The 19,848-nt window shown below is 41.5% G+C and overlaps 1 protein-coding gene across 3 annotated transcripts in view; it reads left to right on the top strand.

Moving 5' to 3' along the window:
- The window catches only part of LOC134205732 (beta-alanyl-dopamine/carcinine hydrolase), a 97,913-nt gene that overhangs the window by 16,556 nt on the left and 61,509 nt on the right, over positions 1-19,848 (top strand). For 2 of the 3 annotated variants that reach the window (XM_062681284.1, XM_062681285.1), the window contains exon 2: positions 15,846-15,948. In XM_062681284.1, coding sequence (XP_062537268.1) covers positions 15,846-15,948 — 103 coding nt within the window. Of the gene's footprint in view, positions 1-15,501; positions 15,729-15,845; positions 15,949-19,848 lie in introns of those variants that run through there. The other variant, XM_062681286.1, reaches the window with a different exon arrangement.

Raw genomic sequence — 19,848 nt, 5'->3', positions numbered from 1 at the left:
TCGACCACTTCTCCGGACATTACGGATCCTCTGGAGGACCTCCGGTGGCCACTCAGTGGGTCACTACCCCTAGCATGTTTCACATAGGTTACTGCAACTCTTGTGTGACCAGATTTAGTCACATTCAAGTTGCTGCAACCATTTTTGTCTGACTTCTGCTAGGGAAAACCGCCAAATGTTGAACGGCTAATTTTGTCGCCTATTGCTGAACTCCCAATAAATTAGCCGTTCAACATTTGGCGAATTACCCTACTTGGGACAATCATTTATTACTCAGAGTTCGTTAATGAAAAGCTTGGGAAAAATCCGAGCTCTTGTAGGATGAGTTCCATGAAAACACCACTTCTATGGATGTTCCGGATCCTCTGGAGAGCCTCCGGTGGCCACTAAAGCTCATCACAATGGGTCACCACAATAATTTGTTACTCAGTGTTCGAAAATGGAAAACTTCATCTTTCGAAAGGCAAGAAATATAGCCAATTCTATGTTCCTATGTCATTTTTGACCATCTAATGCACAATGTGCTACCTTGTTTTGTTTGTAGCACTCCTAGAGGTCGACACTTTTTTTTACCGGGATCTCAGCCAATCGTTAAACTTTTAGTGGTTGCCTCACGGCGTGTTCAGTAGAACAATATTATCACAAAAAAATGAGCATGGCTAAAATTTCAACTACGTGAAAATATAGCTTCTTATCTTTCATTTCCTGGGTATTTTAAAAAAAATCTACCGGGGGGTCCCGAACAACTTTTTTTTTCCTTTCCAAATGGAACCTGCATTCTAATCTAATACCAGCTGCCAGTCACGAGTCCCTCACGAGTTGACTCGTCATTTATTTCTTTAACTATTGAAATTCATGAATTAAATGCAAGGAATGAATATTCTTCATGTTCTTTTATTTTGAACCTAATTTAAAAGGCTCAAATATGGAAAAGCATGACGGAGCCAAAATTATTAAGTTCAACATTTGGCTAGCAAACATACTGCTTCGCAAGGGTTGAACCCACTAATATTTTTAACAGTGTTTGTTTAGTTTCAATTTTATACTTTTTGGATTTAAATGAAAATTAGCGAAATTCGTGGAAATTATTCCAGATAATTGAGAAATTTCAAATTGATTGTTTGAATTTAAAAAACGACAGGATTCCGACATTCAAGACATAACGATTTCTGAAAACCTAATGATTTTTTATAACATTTCCAAGATAATATAAAACTATTTTAACCTACCGAGATAAGCATGCCAAGACCATGCTGCAGGTGGCTGAGTTGTATTCCCGGTTCGGTCTAGGAAATGTTAGGTTGGACATTTCCTCGGCATTTCTATGTGGGATGGTTTTATAAAGATATTTTTGGTTTTGAAAGTAAGAAATGCATTTTATTCTATGGAGTTTTTTATAAATATTAACGGGGCTTAATAATTAGTAAAGCTTTTCTAAATTACGCTTCTGATCATTATTGAGCTAGATTTTTTCCACTAGATAGCTGAATAAAAGTAAAGCTCATCGATTACTTCAAAGTCTGGTGGTTGTACCAAGAGTCATGAAAATAAGTGTCTTTTTAGAAGAAGATGCATTTGATGCATAGGGCAGGAGATTGATTTTCGTTTACTTTTCTGAACTCTTAGGCAATTTAGATTTTATTAGAGTCATCCCTTCAGCACGATTTTTGTGTCTAAAAATTCAAACTTTTCTCCAAAAACTTCTAAAACTACCCTGGTTCTGATCGTCCAGGTTTTGTGTTTGCGTTTTATGTTGGTGGTATTCGGCTTGACCAAATAATTGAACGTTATTGAAAGTGATTGCCAAAAGCAAAATAGCAATAATGCGACAACACAATGAAAAGTGGACTCATTTTTAAATTGGTAATGAATTTCGAGTGAAAATAATCGTTTCGAATGAGTATTTCTCCAAGCTCACGCAGTGCAATATCATTGAAAGTTGCATGTTTGCCACAACATTTGTAGTAAAATGAATTTGCTTGTCTGGATGAATCACTCGTTCTCATCAACTATGCATCGCAGCGATATGATCTCTAGGACAAAATACAGTACATATTTTTAAGTTTTTTTTATACCCATGTCACTTTTTGTTGAAATCAGAAAAGATTTTATTTTAAACAAAAAGCTAGATATTTACTCCCATTTTTGCCTTTATTGTGCACTTAGCATGACTCATTTTTGCGCTCATCTGTTTACCGTATATCAATTGAAATCTGATTTCTATTTGAATGAGGTATTAAGGATTTCTATGAGCATGTTGGATAGTTTTTAGTGATAAATTGAAGTTACACAATCAAAAATACGACAGAAAAAAAGAGTAAAAAGTGAATTATGTGTATCTACATTACTTCTCCTTCTTCGTTTTGCCATTACATTCCCCACTAAGACATTGCCGCCTTACAGTTTTGTGTTCAATCATCACTTCCACAGTTATTAATTGCGAGGTTTCTAAGCCAAGTTACCATTTTTTTACCATCAAATTTACCACCAAAGTTTCAATTTTGGTATATATGTGCATAAGATGACGATGCAGAGCATAATCTCCATCCAAGCCTTTCTTAGCTGTTTGCAGGGGATAACATAAATATATCGAGTTCGGCTTCGTCATGCACTTTGACGCTTGAGCTCCAACAAACTATTAATTTAGACTATAACTTGGTAATTTCGGTACCCCTGAGTTTATATACAATTATTGGAATAAAAAATCCAGGAATCTCATTTTAAATGGGACGCGATAAATAATAATCGTTGGTCTTCCAACTACAAAGATCCGTTTCAGGGAGAAAAAAAAAAGTTGTTCGAGACCCCTCGGTAGATTTTTTTCAAATAGTCACGAAATGAAAGCTTAAGAGCTATATTTTCACGTAGTGAAAGTTTTGGCGATGCTCATTTTTTTGTCATAAAGGTCCTCCATACACACGCCGTGGTCTAATTATTACGTAAGCACATATGGGGGGAGGGGGTCTGTCATTTTTTTACTCTTCATGTAACCAAAAAATAATTAGTATGGGAAAAATCTAACAATGCGGGGAGGGGTCCGAAAAACCAAGAAAAAATGCTTACGTAATTAGTGAACGACCCCTTACCTAGAATCGCACATCCGAGCCCCGGCAAACGTATTTTTTGCTGAGATTTATGTCAAAGTGGCTAATTTGCCGAAATTCATTAAACAAACGTAATTTTTGGCGGGATTATCAGTATTTATTTTGCTGGACAGACGGCTGTGCTGAGTGTGCAAGACGAGTTCATACTTTCCCATTTAATTCCACCACTTGATTGTATGAAAGATACATATTTGGACATCAATAGTAAGGCCGTCTTCAGTGTCTCATACTTGACTCGACTTGTCGGTGTTGAGGGTGTTTCGCTTACACCTTTCCAAATCGTAAGTTATACACGTGGTCCAGAAGGGCCTATATGCTATGGGTTGCTCTCAGTTATGATTATTATTTTCTCAGACTGAAGTCGATGTGGCCTGTGCAGTTCATAAAGATCTTCTCCATTCATCCCGGTCGCCAGCCACGCAGTCTGCGGAGGCCCGTAAATCGTCTTTTACCTGATCGATCCGCGTTGCACGCTGCACACATCGCCTTCTCCCTATCAGTTATGAACTGACTTGGTGAGCCAATTGATCTGAACGCTAGAATAATTTGGAGAACTTAGAACATCCGATTTGAACACCATGGGTTTATATTGGTTTTGTACCAAATGTTATTGACCTAGTACAGCATGATTCTAAATTCCAGAATGGTTTGGAGAACTAGAACATCTGTAGAAATATTAATTGCATTTCGATATCCGTCATCTCTGAATAGTATTTGTCACATTTTTGGGAAAAATGGTATAAAATTGTACTTGCGTGGCGTTATTGTGCAAAACGATCCTTCCTCCGATGATTACAGATTGTAGGTGTGGCCGATCAACAATCTGAGATCAGTTTCGGAAAATGTATGAGTAGTTGTTGACGATTATTTTGGGTATATAAATATGTTCGACTGAGAAACGCCTGAGATATTGGCAAGTCAAAACCGGGTCAATACGACCAGAATACCGTAAGTTTGAATTTTTTAGCCCTTCAGGAAGGTCACACAAAGTTCAACGGCTAGGAACATAGTTTTCCAAGAGACAGAAAAAGTCAAGAAATTTCAGACCTTCACAGTGTAGCAGTAATAAATTATTGCCAGTTTAAAATGGAATTCAGGTCAAATTGACCCGAAGACGTTAAAAAGGTTAAGCCGCATGTTTAAGCTATTTTATAGAGGAATGGATGTTGTGCATACAATGTAGACATTGCCTTACAACAGATAAAGAGATCAGAAAAAGTTAATAATTCGTTTCAAGAAGTTACATACAAGAAGCATGTAGTCTAGGTCAAGCATACCCAACACATCTCGTATGTCTTCCATATATTATTTCGTTTGGACTTGGCATATAAATCGGACCTGGTCACTTCGAGATCGGGCAGTTCCAGACAATGTAATTGATATCTTCCGCACTGCAACGTTTGCTGCTTGCAAGCCCTATTCGAAAAGAATGCGTGTTTTACGCGTAGTGGTTGGACATATGCCGATACATCACCTTAATAATAAAGTCTCTTCTAACTTCCAATCACATGAACTAAATACTAAATGCTTCTTAAATACCTTTGGACAAATAGAATGTAACCATCTGCCCCCAGATGTCCTTCATCCCAACTCTGCAACTGTCCAAGGTTTGTTTGCGTAAATATCGCCTTCCATAGTTTGTTTACGTAAATATCGACTTCCAATCCGCTTTATCATTATCCTTGGCGGGTGAATCTGCTTTCTTGTTACCCGAGATCGAGCAATGAGAAGGGGCCCATTCCAAGGTGATAGTACAACAGCGATTCGAAAGAACACTCAACATGTTTTGTATTTCTGTGTAGTGTTGGGAAGAATGTTTCATCAGAAAAAATCGGAGAATACTATACACGCAAAAAAAAGCGTTCATGAATTCGTGAACGAGTTCACGGTGTATTTCAAGACAAAATTTTCAAAACGACTTATCTGCTTTTGTAAACAAAGATTCAAACGACGATTTGACGAATCTGATAGCTCTCCTACGCAAACCAACACCATCAATAGGTAGGTGAAGGTTTTCGCTACCTGTTAATGGTGTTGGTTTGCGTGGGAGAGCTATCAGATTCGTCAAATCGTCGTTTGAATCTTTGTTTACAAAAGCAGATAAGTCGTTTTGAAAATTTTGTCTTGATTTTATCGTGAACATCAGTCACGGATTCGAGAATACAGTCACGTTTTCTGGAACGTTCTAGAAAACGTGACTGGTGTTCTCGAAACCATGAAAAAAATCACGGTGTATTTTTGCTGGTTCACGAATTCGGGAACGCTTTTTTTTGCGTGTAGTGCAGCGGTTCTCAACCTGGGGTACATGTACCCCTGGGGGTACCTCTGCTGGTCTCTAGCAGTACTTGAGACAAAAATGTGTAATGGCGAATGTTGTATTACAATTAAAAAAAAATTCTAAGAATTTGATATGATTAATATATGTTCATTCTGTTTATTTCATTCATGTGACTATCAGATAGAACGGAATCTTTTTCTTTGTTGATGACATTTGTTGTCCTAAATAAAGAGCACAATCCTAGGTTTTGGGTCTCGGTGAGATTGTACAACCGCTGTTCAAAAGCCGAAGGTTGAAATTTATTATTTAGAAAGGATCTTTAATTAATATACCTATTGAAAATTTATTTTCAAACATCATAAGCGTCACTTATCATAAGACGAGTTTGTACAATCCCATTTAATTCCACCACTTAATTTTACCTTGACAGATACGATTTGAAGTTCCAGTATCAGAATTCTTCTATCCATATCGGGTGGTGAATGCAAAACACAAACAATCCATATACAGAAATTGGACAAAAAGGTTAAGAAAGGCGAAATTTTGACAAAATTCAAATTAGCATAACTTTGCTGAAAATAATTTGATTTTAATAAAGCCGGAACCATTTATTTATTTATTATCAGACTAAGGCCGGAGTGGCCTGTGCTGCACATAAAAGTCTTCTCCATTCAGCTCGGTCCATGACTGCACTTCGCCAACAACGCAGTCTGCGGAGGGTCCGCGAGTCGTCCTCCACCTGATCGATCCACCTTGCCCGCTGTGCACCTCGCCTTCTTGTTCCCGTCGGATCGTTGACGAGAACCATTTTCACCGGATTACTGTCCGACATTCTGGCGACGTGCCCGGCCCACCGCAGTCTTCCGATTTTCGCGGTGTGAACGATGGATGGTTCTCCCAACAGCTGATGCAACTCGTGGTTCATTCGCCTCCTCCACGTACCGTCCGCCATCTGCACCCCACCATAGATGGTACGCAACACTTTCCTTTCAAAAACTCCCAGTGCGCGTTGGTCCTCCACGAGCATCGTCCAGGTCTCGTGCCCGTAGAGAACTACCGGTCTTATAAGCGTTTTGTAGATAGTCAGTTTGGTACGGCGGCGAACTCTATTCGATCGGAGCATCTTACGGAGTCCAAAGTACGTACGATTTCCAGCCACTATGCGCCTCCGAATTTCTCTGCTGGTATCGTTATCGGCGGTCACCAGTGAGCCCAAGTACACGAATTCTTCAACCACCTCGATTTCGTCACCACCGATAGAAACTCGTGGTGGGTGGCTTACATTGACCTCTCTTGAGCCTCTTCCTATCATGTACTTCGTCTTCGACGTATTGATGACTAGTCCAATCCGTTTAGCTTCGCTTTTCAGTCTGATGTAGGCTTCCTCCATCCTCTCAAAGTTACGTGCCATGATATCAATGTCGTCGGCGAAACCAAATAACTGGACGGACTTCGTTAAAAACGTATCACTCGTGTCAATCCCTGCCCTTCGTATTACTCCCTCCAAAGCGATGTTGAATAGCAGACACGAGATACCATCACCTTGCCGTTACCCTCTACGCGTTTCGAAGGGACTCGAGAATGCCCCTGAAACTCGAACTACGCACATCACCCGATCCATCGTCGCCTTGATCAACCGTATCAGTTTATCCGGAAATCCGTTTTCGTGCATTAGCTGCCATAGCTGGTCCCGATCGATTGTATCATATGCGGCTTTGAAGTCGATAAATAGATGATGTGTGGGCACGTTGTATTCGCGGCATTTCTGCAATACCTGACGTATGGCGAACACCTGGTCTGTGGTAGAGCGTTCACCCATAAATCCCGCATGGTACTGCCCCACGAACTCTCTTGCAATTGGTGTTAGTCGGCGGCATAAAATTTGGGAGAGTACCTTGTAGGCGGCGTTTAGAAATGTGATTGCGCGGTAGTTGCTACAATCCAGCTTATCGCCCTTTTTGTAGATGGGACACACGACACCTTCCATCCACTCCTGCGGCAGATCGTCATCCTCCCAAACCTTGGTAATCACCCAGTGCAGCGCTCTAGCCAGTGCCTCACCACCGTGTTTAAACAGCTCTCCTGGTAGTTGGTCAACTCCAGGGGCTTTGTTGTTTTTCAGCCGGCTGATCTCCTCCTGGATTTCCTGGAGATTCGGAGCCGGAAATCGCATGTCCTGTGCGCGTGCTCCTAGGTTCATTACCATACCGCCACCGTTGTCTGCCATATCGCCATTCAGGTGCTCTTCGTAGTGCTGCCGCCACCTTTGGATCACCTCACGCTCGTTTGTAAGAAGGTTCCCGTTTATGTCCTTACACATATCGGGCTGTGGCACGTGGCCCTTACGTGAACGGTTCAACTTCTCATAGAACTTTCGTGCGTTATTAGCGCGGTACAGTTCCTCCGTCTCTTCACGGTCTCGATCTTCCTGCTGGCGCTTTTTCCTCCGAAAAATCGAGTTTTGTCTGTTCCGCGCCCGTTTGTATTGTGCCTCGTTCGCCCTCGTGCGGTGTTGCAGCAATCTCGCCCATGCTGCATTCTTCTCCTCAACTAACTGCTCACATTCACCGTCATACCAGTCGTTTCTCTGATCCGGAGCCACCGTACCTAGTGCAGTGGTTGCGGTGCTTCCAATGGCCGATCGAATATCTCTCCAGCCATCTTCAAGAGATGCTGCGCCTAGCTGCTCTTCCGTTGGGAGTGCCACTTCCAGCTGCTGCGCGTAGTCTTGGGCTAGCCTACCGTCTCGTAGCCGCCCAATGTTTAGCCGCGGCGGACGACTCCGACGCGTGTTGATCACCGTCGAGAGTTTTGAGCGCAGGCATACTGCAACGAGGTAGTGGTCGAATTCAATATTCGCACTGCGGTAAGTGCGTACGTTCGTGATGTCGGAGAAGAATTTACCGTCGATTAGAACGTGGTCGATTTGGTATTCCGTTACTAGATTAGGTGATTTCCATGTGGCCTTGTGGATATTCTTGCGGGGGAAGAAAGTGCTTCGGACTACCATTCCGCGGGAGGCTGCAAAGTTTATGCATCGTTGGCCGTTGTCGTTCGATACAGTATGCAGACTATCCGGTCCGATGACCAGTCTATACATTTCCTCCCTTCCTACCTGAGCGTTCATGTCACCGATGACGATTTTGACGTCCCGCAGTGGGCATCCATCGTATGTCTGCCCCAGCTGCGCATAGAACGCTTCTTTCTCGTCGTCGGATCTCCCTTCGTGTGGGCAGTGCACGTTGATGATGCTATAGTTGAAGAAACGGCCTTTTATCCTCAGCTTGTACATCCTTGCGTTGATTGGCTGCCACCCAATCACGCGTTGGCGCATCTTTCCCAGCACTATGAAGCCGGTTCCCAGCTCGTTGGTGGTGCCACAGCTTTGGTAGAAGGTAGCCGCTCGATGCCCGCTTTTCCACACTTTCTGTCCTGTCCAGCAGATTTCCTGCAGCGCTACGACATCAAAGTTGCGGGGATGTAATTCATCGTAGATTATCCTGTCGCAACCTGCGAAGCCTAGCGACTTGCAGTTCCATGTTCCAAGCTTCCAATCGTGATCCTTTATTCGTCGCCTAGGTCGTTGCCGATTGTATCGAGTCGTATTATCTTCTATGTCGTTCGTAATAGTTGTTTTTATAGGCGGCTTATTGGGCCTGCGCAAACCTCCTGTCTCGTCGGATGGCCGTCGTGTCAGGGCTGTTTAGCGTCCCACCTAACACCAGGACTTGGGCTTGTGCGCTTTGAGCGGCACACGGTCGCTTTGGCGGAGCCTACTTGCGGATTCATGCAGCTTTTTATAGAGGTTTAACAGGGCCCACTGTCAAACCCCACCACATCCTAGGCAGGCGCCACAACTCGCAGATGGCCTGGGGAGGGATCGTCAAGCCCTTGGACATAGTTTCTGCTGCCCAGCCGGAACCATCCTACGCAGAAATTCTTATAGCCCGAATATTGATATCAAACTTCGTAGCTTTGCGAGAGGGTGATTACAGAAACATTTTCGAGAAAGGATTTTCGACCTGTAACGAAAGTTCAAATAACATGCAGTAACATGCAGTTCAGAAAACATGCCTTTTTAACATACCCTTGAAAACCCGGAACAACTTCGGTATCGGTAAACCGATATTTGACTTGGGTAAAAGACAAAAAACTAAAAGAGTTCATGCGTCCGATGGTATTGGTTTTATCAAAATCTGATTATTTAAACCCAAGTTAGGTATAATTTGAATATCGTCAAATTTTTGCTTGTCTCAACCTTTTGTGTAAACCCTACGGCCGCCATACGCACATTTGTCCCATGTTTGCTACATTCATATTTAACAAAAAAAATGGTTTTCGTACGGCCGAGTTGCCGAATAATATGCAATTAGTTGTAATCAAGTGTCTTTCACCGTCATTAGTCGTCTGAGTACACGCGACCGCTTACGTAAGGCAATCAAACTCATCAAATGCTTTAGCCAAGCAAGCCTTTGGCACAGCAGAGTGCGATTGAATTCGCATTCTATACCGTTCCGCCCAGCCCGTTACTGGGGGGCATGGAGTGCGATCCTCTCGTTTAATAAACAATGTGCACTCGCTTGGCTGTGGATATACAATAGTAAAGCACATGTGGAGATTGGGCAAATCAAGCATCCGAAAGATATTCAATTTACAAAAAAGAGAGCTAACCGCGGTGGAGGTTGGTACTTGGATTCTGATGGCTTTTCCGCAAACGTGACCTTTAAGTGGTCTTGTTCTGTAGGGGTTATCACGCCTATCTAGAGAGTAGGAGGTTGAGGGTTCGAGTCCCTCCAAGACACGTGGATTCTTTTTCGCAAATTTCATATCAATTTGTCCATTTCGAAACATATGCTGTGCATATGCACAGCCAAGATATTTAACAAAAACCCAGATTAATCCACCTAGCGTTGGTGGTGCCTTTCTCACATTTAGTTGAGACACCAACCTTATATGGAGTATATATGGTCCGATGTACCATTTTCTTCATAACTTTCAAACGCAATGACCGATCGTTATAAAATTAAATAGTGATCAACAAGGCTTTGTCCCCTGTCGAATGAAACTTGTTGCGAGAAAATCGGTTAAGGATTACTATACGAAAAGTTGTCTAATGTTTTTTATAGCTTTTGTGCACACACATACACACACACATACACACACACATACACACATACATACACACGGACAGACAGACATGTGCTCAGCTCGCCGAGCTGAGTCGATTGGTATATAATACTATGGGTCTCAGAGGCTTCTATAAAAAGTTCGTTTTGGGAGTGAAATGATAGCCTTTCGGTACAACTTAGTTGTACGAGAAAGGCAAAAAATGGTTTTCGTACGGCCGAGTTGCCGAATAATATGCAATTAGTTGTTACATTCATATTTGACTTCTCTAGGCATAAAACATGACTAGTAGACTGGTCCAGTTTAGTATGGGGAGAAAAAAATGTTGTCGAATTCCACGAGGCACCCACCCCCTGGGGTGGGGGGGGTTTGCCCCGTGGAATTCAACAACTTTTTGTTTCCTGGGCCAGTCTAATGACTAGCCCAAGCGGGTCTCGTCTCGAAATCAGTAACTTTCTGTATGATCTGCTTTGTAGCAATGCATAATTTTGCTGATCTAGAAAGACCTGAACTCACATCGCACCATTAGAATCTTTGATTCTCAATTCTCAAAAGTTCTATGTAAGCCTTCTATCAGATTTCTGAGAACAGGAGATCAAATTTTCTGAGTAATTTATATCTTTTTATTCTATAAATTCTGTTAAAAATTGCAAATCTCAGGATCCCGCACTTTTAAAACATTTTCTTGAACTAATTGAAAGTTCATAATCCTCTCAGCCCCCGCAATTAGTGTACGGCCCCAGGGGATACTTCAACCCATGCAAAAGTCTGAAGGGGTACTGAAGAAAAAGGTTGAGAACCGCTGCTATAGTGTAAGAAATATTTGTAATTAGTAATGTATTTAATTTGTATGTTTTGACTTCAAACTGTCAATAGTTGAGCAGTTGAGCTCATTGAAGCACCGCACTCTAGATTGACTTTAGTGCGAACATGTTTTCTCCACAACACACCAGACTGTTGCATTTTCATGATTATCCAGCTTTCTCAACAAAATTTCCATACATATTAAAAATCCGGATCCCAAGACGAATCGATTTGTGAGAGTACTGTACAAATCTGTCAACCCGTTCGTGAGTTATATTGCCTCAAAGGAAATGTAGACTCATTTTTATGTATAGAAATGCAACAAATTTGCTGCATTGAAGCTGGTTAAAGAATTCCTGCTGTCAATAAGTGTTCTACATTTCCGTGAAAGATTACCCCCAACAACTTATTTAGGGAAATGTGGTGAGTTCTGCAACAAGCTCATTGATCGAATTGCCTCAAGGGAGCTAAGACTATTAGTAAAAATTAAATATTGAGCAGAGGGAAGAGAGGCGGTTCGCTCTAATGTATAGTTTAAAGTCGCTAACTCTGCTACATATTTGGAACAAGGGTCTTGAAATACAAAATATCTCATGCAATCAAACCATTTGGGCTTCATGAGACTGTATGTATATCCAGCTTTCCATTTTCACCATAATGGCGGATGCTATAAAATTTTTGACAAGAACTGCTTCCAGACATTGAACTGGAATTCCCATCTAAGCAAACCTTAATATCCTCGTTACCAATGGCATCCATTGAGTTGTTTATTTTACTATCAACAAAGAGATATGCGCAAGAAGGATAAAGCTCCATACAAATCATTCAATAATCTGCTTATTTTTCTACCATTTTAGATATTATTTTGAAATATGCTGAGCCGTAACCATATTTGCCGACGGAAAGTTTTCCGAACTGAAGTGGGCATTCAAATTCGCACCTCTTCAAAATCGACGCTTACCCACAATTTCGTGTCCCTCTATGTAGATCCTCACTGATGATCAGAACTCCTCGCAAATCTTCCTCAAGTCACAGTAAAAAAACAGCTTCAACATGGTGTACTTCCGAGGAATACTCGAATCAATGAAATCCGGAATGAATTGATACTTTTTTGCTACTGCTCCTTAAGACATCCACCCACCCGAAGGGGAAATGGTTCCTATACAGACCCACCGGTCTAATCAAAATTTTGTTTTTGTTGGTATTGGTGGAGTTTTTGGGGTAATGAAAATAGTAATGGAAACAACAGGTAATGGCAGAATTATAAATTAAACCCCATTGGGAAGAATAAGTATTGGTTGGAGTGAGGCAATTGGTTTAAAATTATATTTAAAAAATTTGGTTTCAATGTTCAGTGTTCAATTTAATCTTCTGCTGACTTGGGAGGAGCTAATTTTGAAGAAGTTTGAATGGTAAGGTCGTGTATAATAATTTTATCAGATTTATGTTTTGCTTATATGTACGCTTCGTTTTTATAAAGTAAAAACCAGCCGCAAAAAAGTAACAATTCGTTCGTCATTGGCTTAAAATAAAGCCACGAGTATGGTGGGAGAGCCGGCAGATTTTTCCATCGGAAATGCACACGTAGAGCTGCTTTTTATTGTGACCTAAGGAACATTTATGGAGAGTTTCTCCGTGAAGAATACGTGGATAAATATAGTGTAGATAAAAATCATAAAGGCGTAGAGCTGTTTTGATACAACTTTTTTTTTCTGTTGAGTTATGGAAATATTTTTTGTGATTCTGCTGATCGTGCTGATCGTTATGCCATATTGTGAAAATTCTGGACGCAAAGATTTGGGGAAGCCTTGATTTTAAAGAGGTGAAAAAATAGAACTTTCTGTTGGGTTCCTACTCCACTTCGGGAAACTTTCTGTCATCACATATAATTTTGGTATCAAAAATATGAAAAACTGTTGAAATTTAGTTGAGTTTCAGTTCGACTCATAGAATACTCGGCATACTCAGAAATATAATCTGAAATGAAAAAGAAAATTAGCAAATTTTAAATTATTCGAATGGAATTTCATCAATCTTGCGCAAATTTTGCTTGTTGATAGTGAAATAAACAACTCAATGGATGTCATTGGTAACAAGAATATCAACGTTTGCTTAGATGGGAATTTCAGTTCAGTGTCTGGAAGCAGTTCTTGTCAAAAAATTTATAGCATCCGCCATTATGGTGAAAATGGAAAGCTGGATAGAAGAATAGTGATCTTCCCTTAGTTCTAAAAAAAATAAAAATTGCATCTCTTAACGTTGCTATGATTTGTACAATCATGCTGAAAAAAACACGTACGCAGCACATGCGAGACTGTCTCGTCGGACACGAGACTTGGACAATACTTGAGGAGGATCAACACACACTTGAAGAATGTTGGACAATTGTTTGGTGAAAATGGTTGTCGATACCAAGTCGTACGTTCCTCGTACCTATTAGCATATTTTCACAGGTGTCCTAAGCGTGAGTACCAAACATCCGCTTGACCATCTATGCATGCAGACCCACAGGTCCACATAGAATCCAGTTGGAACCAGGGCTGTTGTGATTACAACCTCCAAAGCAGTCCGTTCAAGTGTGTTAAAAGACCATAATCAGAATTCTGTTACTGCTAGGGCATACCCATCCAAAGCCAATCAATACCGAATTCTCACGGTAAATCACAAAACTAGAATGAGTTCATAAAGTACCGAGAGAGATTCCCTCATCCATACTGCCATAACGAATCGGATTAAGATCCGTTGCATATGGAATTGAAGAGCGTAACATAAACGAATCGCCATCCGGATAGCAGCTCTCAAGTTCCGTCTCAGGCGGTGTTAGTACTCAGAATTACGATCGCGATCACAGAGAACCGAACCACGAGAACCATGCTACCGCCGCGCCGCCGTCATCGTTGTTGTCATCGTCTGGGATCGTGAATCGATTACGAATAGTCGTTCGTGGATGCATCCATCGATCCATGAGGCACAAAAAACTGCTTGTGAGCTCGCCCAGCCAGCGCGTTGCGGCCGCGCAGTGGCCGATCAATAACTGGAGAATATACATTAAGATCTGCAGACGAAATCATTGATCAATTAATACTATCATTTATAATTCGGGAGAAATTCATCCCTCTAAAAAAACTTGCCTTATAAGTAGAAACCTCTCTGATTTTTCAATATTTTCCATTCGTTCAAACCCTTCTTCAAATTTGTCAAATATTCAAATCTAATTTAAAGCTGAGGATAAATATATATTTGGTAAATAAGGTACCGTCGTGCGGGGCTTCTTTTGACTCCGGGGGCTACTTTGGATTTTTGATTTTTTGGAAAAATTAAACGTAAAAAATACCAAATTTGAAACAGAAAGTTGCCATCCAACTATCAACAAGTCACCCAATTGGTGATAATGACAATTTTATAGTAATTTTCGTTATAATTCTTGTTTTAAAATGTCCAAAGTAGCCCCTGGTTTGTCAAAAGAAGCCCCGCACGACGGTATATAAGAGTCTTCTCCATTCGGCTCGGTCCATGGCTACACGTCGCCAACCGAACCACGCAGTCTACGGAGGATCCGCAAAGTCATTTTCCATCTGATCGATCCACCTTGCCCGCTGCGCACCTCACCTTCTTGTTCCCATCGGATCGTTGTCGAGAACCATTTTCACCGGATTACTGTCCGACACTCTGGCTACGCGCCTGGCCCACCGCAGTCTTCCGATTTTCACGGTGTGAACGATGGATGGTTCTCCCAACAGCTGATGCAACTCGTGGTTCATTCGCCTCCTCCACGTACTGTCCGTCATCTGCACCCCACCATAGATGGTACGCAGCACTTTCCTTTCCTTAATATAAATCTTGGGAATCGCAAATTATGTCCACTGTCGTTAAACGTAAAATTGTCCCATGTAAATAGAAAAAAATTGCGAATGACGTCAGTTTAACAAGTTTAAAAACTTCTGATTTAACAGTAACATATGTAATCGGCATTGGGTCGTTTTCAGAAATTAGGTCGTTTTCAGGTTTCGCCCGAGTATGGCTCCGAGCCTCACCACTGTGCGTGTGTCGTTACGTTTGATAGGGGCGGTTTGGTCGAAGGTGTGACGACACGGCGGCGGCAAAGCACAACAAACTTCCTCGCGGTTATGGTTCGTCCGTTCGTCCCATCATCGCGACGGCGGGCTTTTTCCTTCTTTCTATTTCAGTTATAATAGGTATAAAGCGGTTAGATAGAGCACTTTTTAGGCTTAGTCGTGTTGCAATTCTTGACCTAAACGGAACGAACTCCGATACGATCAGAACGGTTGGTAGTGGAACGTGTGTAATGGTTAGAACGTGAACGTGAAGATACGTGATAGGGGAAATACTCAGAGCTACTGAAAAGCGATCTTGAAGAGCAGTGAATTTTGGGATACATTTTAATTGAACGACCTGTGAGTTAGTGATTGAAACTGAATTACCCAAACATCAATATTAATAACATAGTGATTTAAGAAGAAGTGTTTGACTACTATACTAATCAGAAAATTTTAATTTCGTGCATTTATCAGTGAACCAAGCAAAATGTCTCCATCGATCAAGAACATCCCACGTCGCCAGGCCATTCCGATCCTGTATACCCGCGGAACCCATTATGATGTTGGATACGATGTGGTAAGTGAACAGGAAAATTTCTTTTCTTTGTGTTTATAATGTAATAGCCGTTTAATTGTGTATTTTATTCTAAATCAATTATTTGAAATCCTTATAATTCCATCAAAATTGAATCCTGCCTTTAATTGCCAACGAAAAGTGTTAAAACAAACAGTTTTCTATTCCATGAAGAGGGAAAATAAATGAATCATTTGTTTGAGAATCTGCATAAGTCCATTTTACACTATTTCGAGAAAACAACAAAAAACTGATTTTGAACAAATTGGAATCTTTTGATTTCTTCGATACAGATCAATAGTTTATGGCAGAACTCAACACCCTAGAGCACTTCCAGTGCAAAAACTGTAGTTAGTACTCCATAATTGCTCTTCAAAGTACGTGGACATATGTAGTTTCTCAAACAAACGAGAAAAAAATCATACATTCCTGAGCAAAAAAAAAAATTTCGTGTTTTTTGCCAGAATTCTTATTTTTGGACGAGGATTCAGAATATATACAAATCTCATTTTGGCCAAAAATGTTACATATGCAGTTTCTCAAACAAACGGTTCAAATGGCTTTCGCAGGTTTTGTTCTATTATTCTATTAGAAGTGTTATCTATCAAAGAATGTTAAATGAGTTTTAGAATCTCGATTTAAAAAAAATCCTAAGATGATAATAGAGCAGAACCTTTAAAAATAGCTAAGGCATTTATCCTATTTACATCCAATTGATGGTTATTGGAAACATCATCGAAAAACGAGCTATATGTACTTTTCTACTCGCACGATCGACGATCATTATCCTATTATTTTTAAGTTAGGATAATCGGTCGTTGCGATGCGAGTTTTTTCTGACATACACGAGTAAAAACAATCGTATTGTCATTAGAAACATTTCATTATATTTTTGTATTCATTAGATTTTCGTCCAATGGTTGTTCATTCCAAAATGTTTATTTTTCATTCACGTGGGTTTTAATAAAAAAAAATGTAATCTACACAGAAAGTTGGTCGTTACTGGTCGGAACATCTTTATTGGCTAAGATCGGATTGCCATTGCAATAATTATAAATTATGAACCCAAACCCAAATAAATTATGAACTCCATAACGAAAATGTGTCCCTATAGTTTATAACCTTCTCATAAACCAGAGGTAAATTGATTACATCAGAACTAGGCTGTATTCAGCCCAAGTGGAGCTTCCTTTGGTTTATAAGTAATATACCTTAATTGGTTAATTCCTACCTACTTACCTGGTTATCTACAGCGTCGATACACCTATGCCTGGCGTATTGTAGAGCTCCATAATCGACGGTCTTGGGCGATGTTCCTCCAGTTTCTCTGAACGTTCAGGGTCCCCATGTCCGATACCACCGCGTGCAGCCAGCGTGTTCGTGGCCTTCCACGAAGTCGCTGGCCCCTATCTGGTTCTCTGTTAAATATTGTTTTCGTTATTCTTTCTTCCGACATTCGCACTAAGTGACCAGCTCATTGAAGTCTGCCGTATTTTATACAATTCACAATATTCTCTACTTTGTATACTTGATACAGCTCATGATTCATGCGTCTGCGCAAACACCATCCCGAGTATTGTACGCAGCACTTTCTTTTCGCTCGAAAACCCCGAAAGCTCTCTGGTCCACCTCTTTTAACGTCCAAGCTTCATGTCCATAAAGGGCCACTGGTAGAATCAGAGATTTGTATAAAGTCTTGTCTTGTTAAAGTTTCCGTCTGCATGATGCGGGACCGAAGCTGGTTACGTAATCCGTAAAATGCCCTATTGGCAGCAGCAATACGTCTTTTCACTTCACGGGAAACGTCATTGTCACATGTCACAAGCATTCCAAGGTAAAAAATTCTTCAACAACTTCAAACACATTCCCATTAAGCACTACCTTAGCATCAACATTTGTCTTGCTAGAGTTAATGGTTAAGCCTATCCTCGCCGGCTCCCTCTTCAGTGGGACAAAAGCCTCCACTACTGCTCTGCGATCGATTCCAATAAGGTCTAAATCGTCCGCAAACCCCAGGAGCATATGCGACCGTGTGATGATAGTGCCGTTCCTTAGCACGCCAGATCTCCTAATGGCGCATTCGAGTGCAATGTTGAACAATAAATTCGAAAGTGCATCACTCTGCTTCAGTCCGTCTAAGGTCACGAACGAGGTTGACACTTCGTCTGCAATCCGAATACATGATTTCGAGCTATCCAGCGTTGTACGTGTCAGTCTAATCAGTTTCGCCTGAAAACCATGTTCGGACCAGATAATGTTCGGACCACAGCTCATTTCTTTTCACTAAATTGAACGCTGCTTTAAAATCAATGAACAGATGGTGAGTCTGCAAGTTGTGCTCCCGATATTCATCAAGAATCATCCACAGGCTGTACATTTGATCCGTCGTTGATCGGCCCTCACGAAAACCTGCCTGGTATTCGCCGACGAAGGACTCCTCAAGCGGTCTCAGAATGTTAAACAGGATAAGCGACAGGATTTTCTACGCCGAGTTAAGAATAGTGATCCCTCTGTAATTGGCATACTCTAGTCTGTGCCCTTTCTTATAGATTGGGCATATGAAGTCGTCCAACCAGCCGCCATTCAGTTCTTCATCCTCTCATATTTTCTGGATAATGTGATGGATTGATTTATGCAGCTGCTCACTTCCGTATTTGAGAAGCTCGACCGGGATCTCCTACTTCCATGCAGCTTTACTGTTTTCAGCTCGTTTAGAGCCTTCTTTACCTCGTCCAGCGTTGGTGGTTCCACAGCTTGACCGTCACCGACTATGTCCATCCTGCTCCTTAATACACCTTCATTTTCACTGTTCAACAAATCTTCGAAGTGCTCCTTCCACCTGGCTGCCACCATTATCTTGTCTGTCAGCAAATTTCCCTCTCGGTTACTGCCCATGGCGGGCACTGGCGCAGTCTTACGTCGCGCGCCATTGACAGTTGCGTAAAACCTCCGCATAACCGTTTCTATCCATGTTCACCTGCACTTCAGCTATCACACTCTCTTCGTGTTGCCTTTTGCGGTAGATTCTTGATTTTTGACTTCTGTGTTGGATTCGTTTCTCTTCTGCCCTTGCTACATTGTACCGCTCTCTGTTAGAACAAGCACGAGCCACTAGCTTTCGACTCCTAGCAACATTTTACTCGTACATCACTTGCTGGCACTTGGCACGTGCCTAACACTTCCCGCGCTGTTGATTCGTGGATATTTTCCCACCAGCTGTTGACGTCGCCAGATCCAGTGGCATCTCCTATCCACTCGTCTAGCTTCTGATGCTACTGTTCAGCAACTCCTTCAACTGACAAGCGTTGGATATTTAAAGGCATCGTTCTGTTATTTCGAAAATTCGTGACGCTGGAAAGTCGCGCCCGGAAAGTCGTTTTTTGCAACTACAAGGTAGTCGATGTTCGGACCTCTGAAGGACCTTACATCTATAACATCCGAGAAATGTCGTCCGTCGACCAGCACGTGGTCTATCTGTGAGTATGTGTCTCCACTTGGATGTTGCCAGGTGTGTTTGCGGATATTCTTACGTGCGAAATAGGTACTACTGATTGCCATCCCTCTAGCAGCAGCAAAGGTTACAAGTCGCAGACCATTATCATTGGTAGCTGAATGAAGGCTCTCCGTACCAATGACAGGGTGAAAAAAAAAACTTTCTCTTCCAATCTGCGCATTTGCATCCCTGATGACAATCTTTTTCGTGTGCTGGGCACTCTCCGTAGGCCTTACAAAGGCTCTCATAGAACTCATCCTACACGTCGTCAGGCTTATCGTTCGCTGGGGCATAAATGCTGATCAGGCTATAGTTGAAGAATTTGCCCTTCATTCTCAACATGCAAATGCGGTCGCTTATCGGCTTCCACCGGATAACACGGATAACATCTGCTTCCCGATCACTATGAA

The sequence above is a fragment of the Armigeres subalbatus genome, chromosome 1 (assembly GCF_024139115.2).
Source record: "Armigeres subalbatus isolate Guangzhou_Male chromosome 1, GZ_Asu_2, whole genome shotgun sequence".
Classification (NCBI taxonomy): domain Eukaryota; kingdom Metazoa; phylum Arthropoda; class Insecta; order Diptera; family Culicidae; genus Armigeres; species Armigeres subalbatus.
The sequence above is the reverse complement of the archived record's forward strand: the minus strand, read 5'-3'. Positions and strand labels throughout refer to the sequence as shown.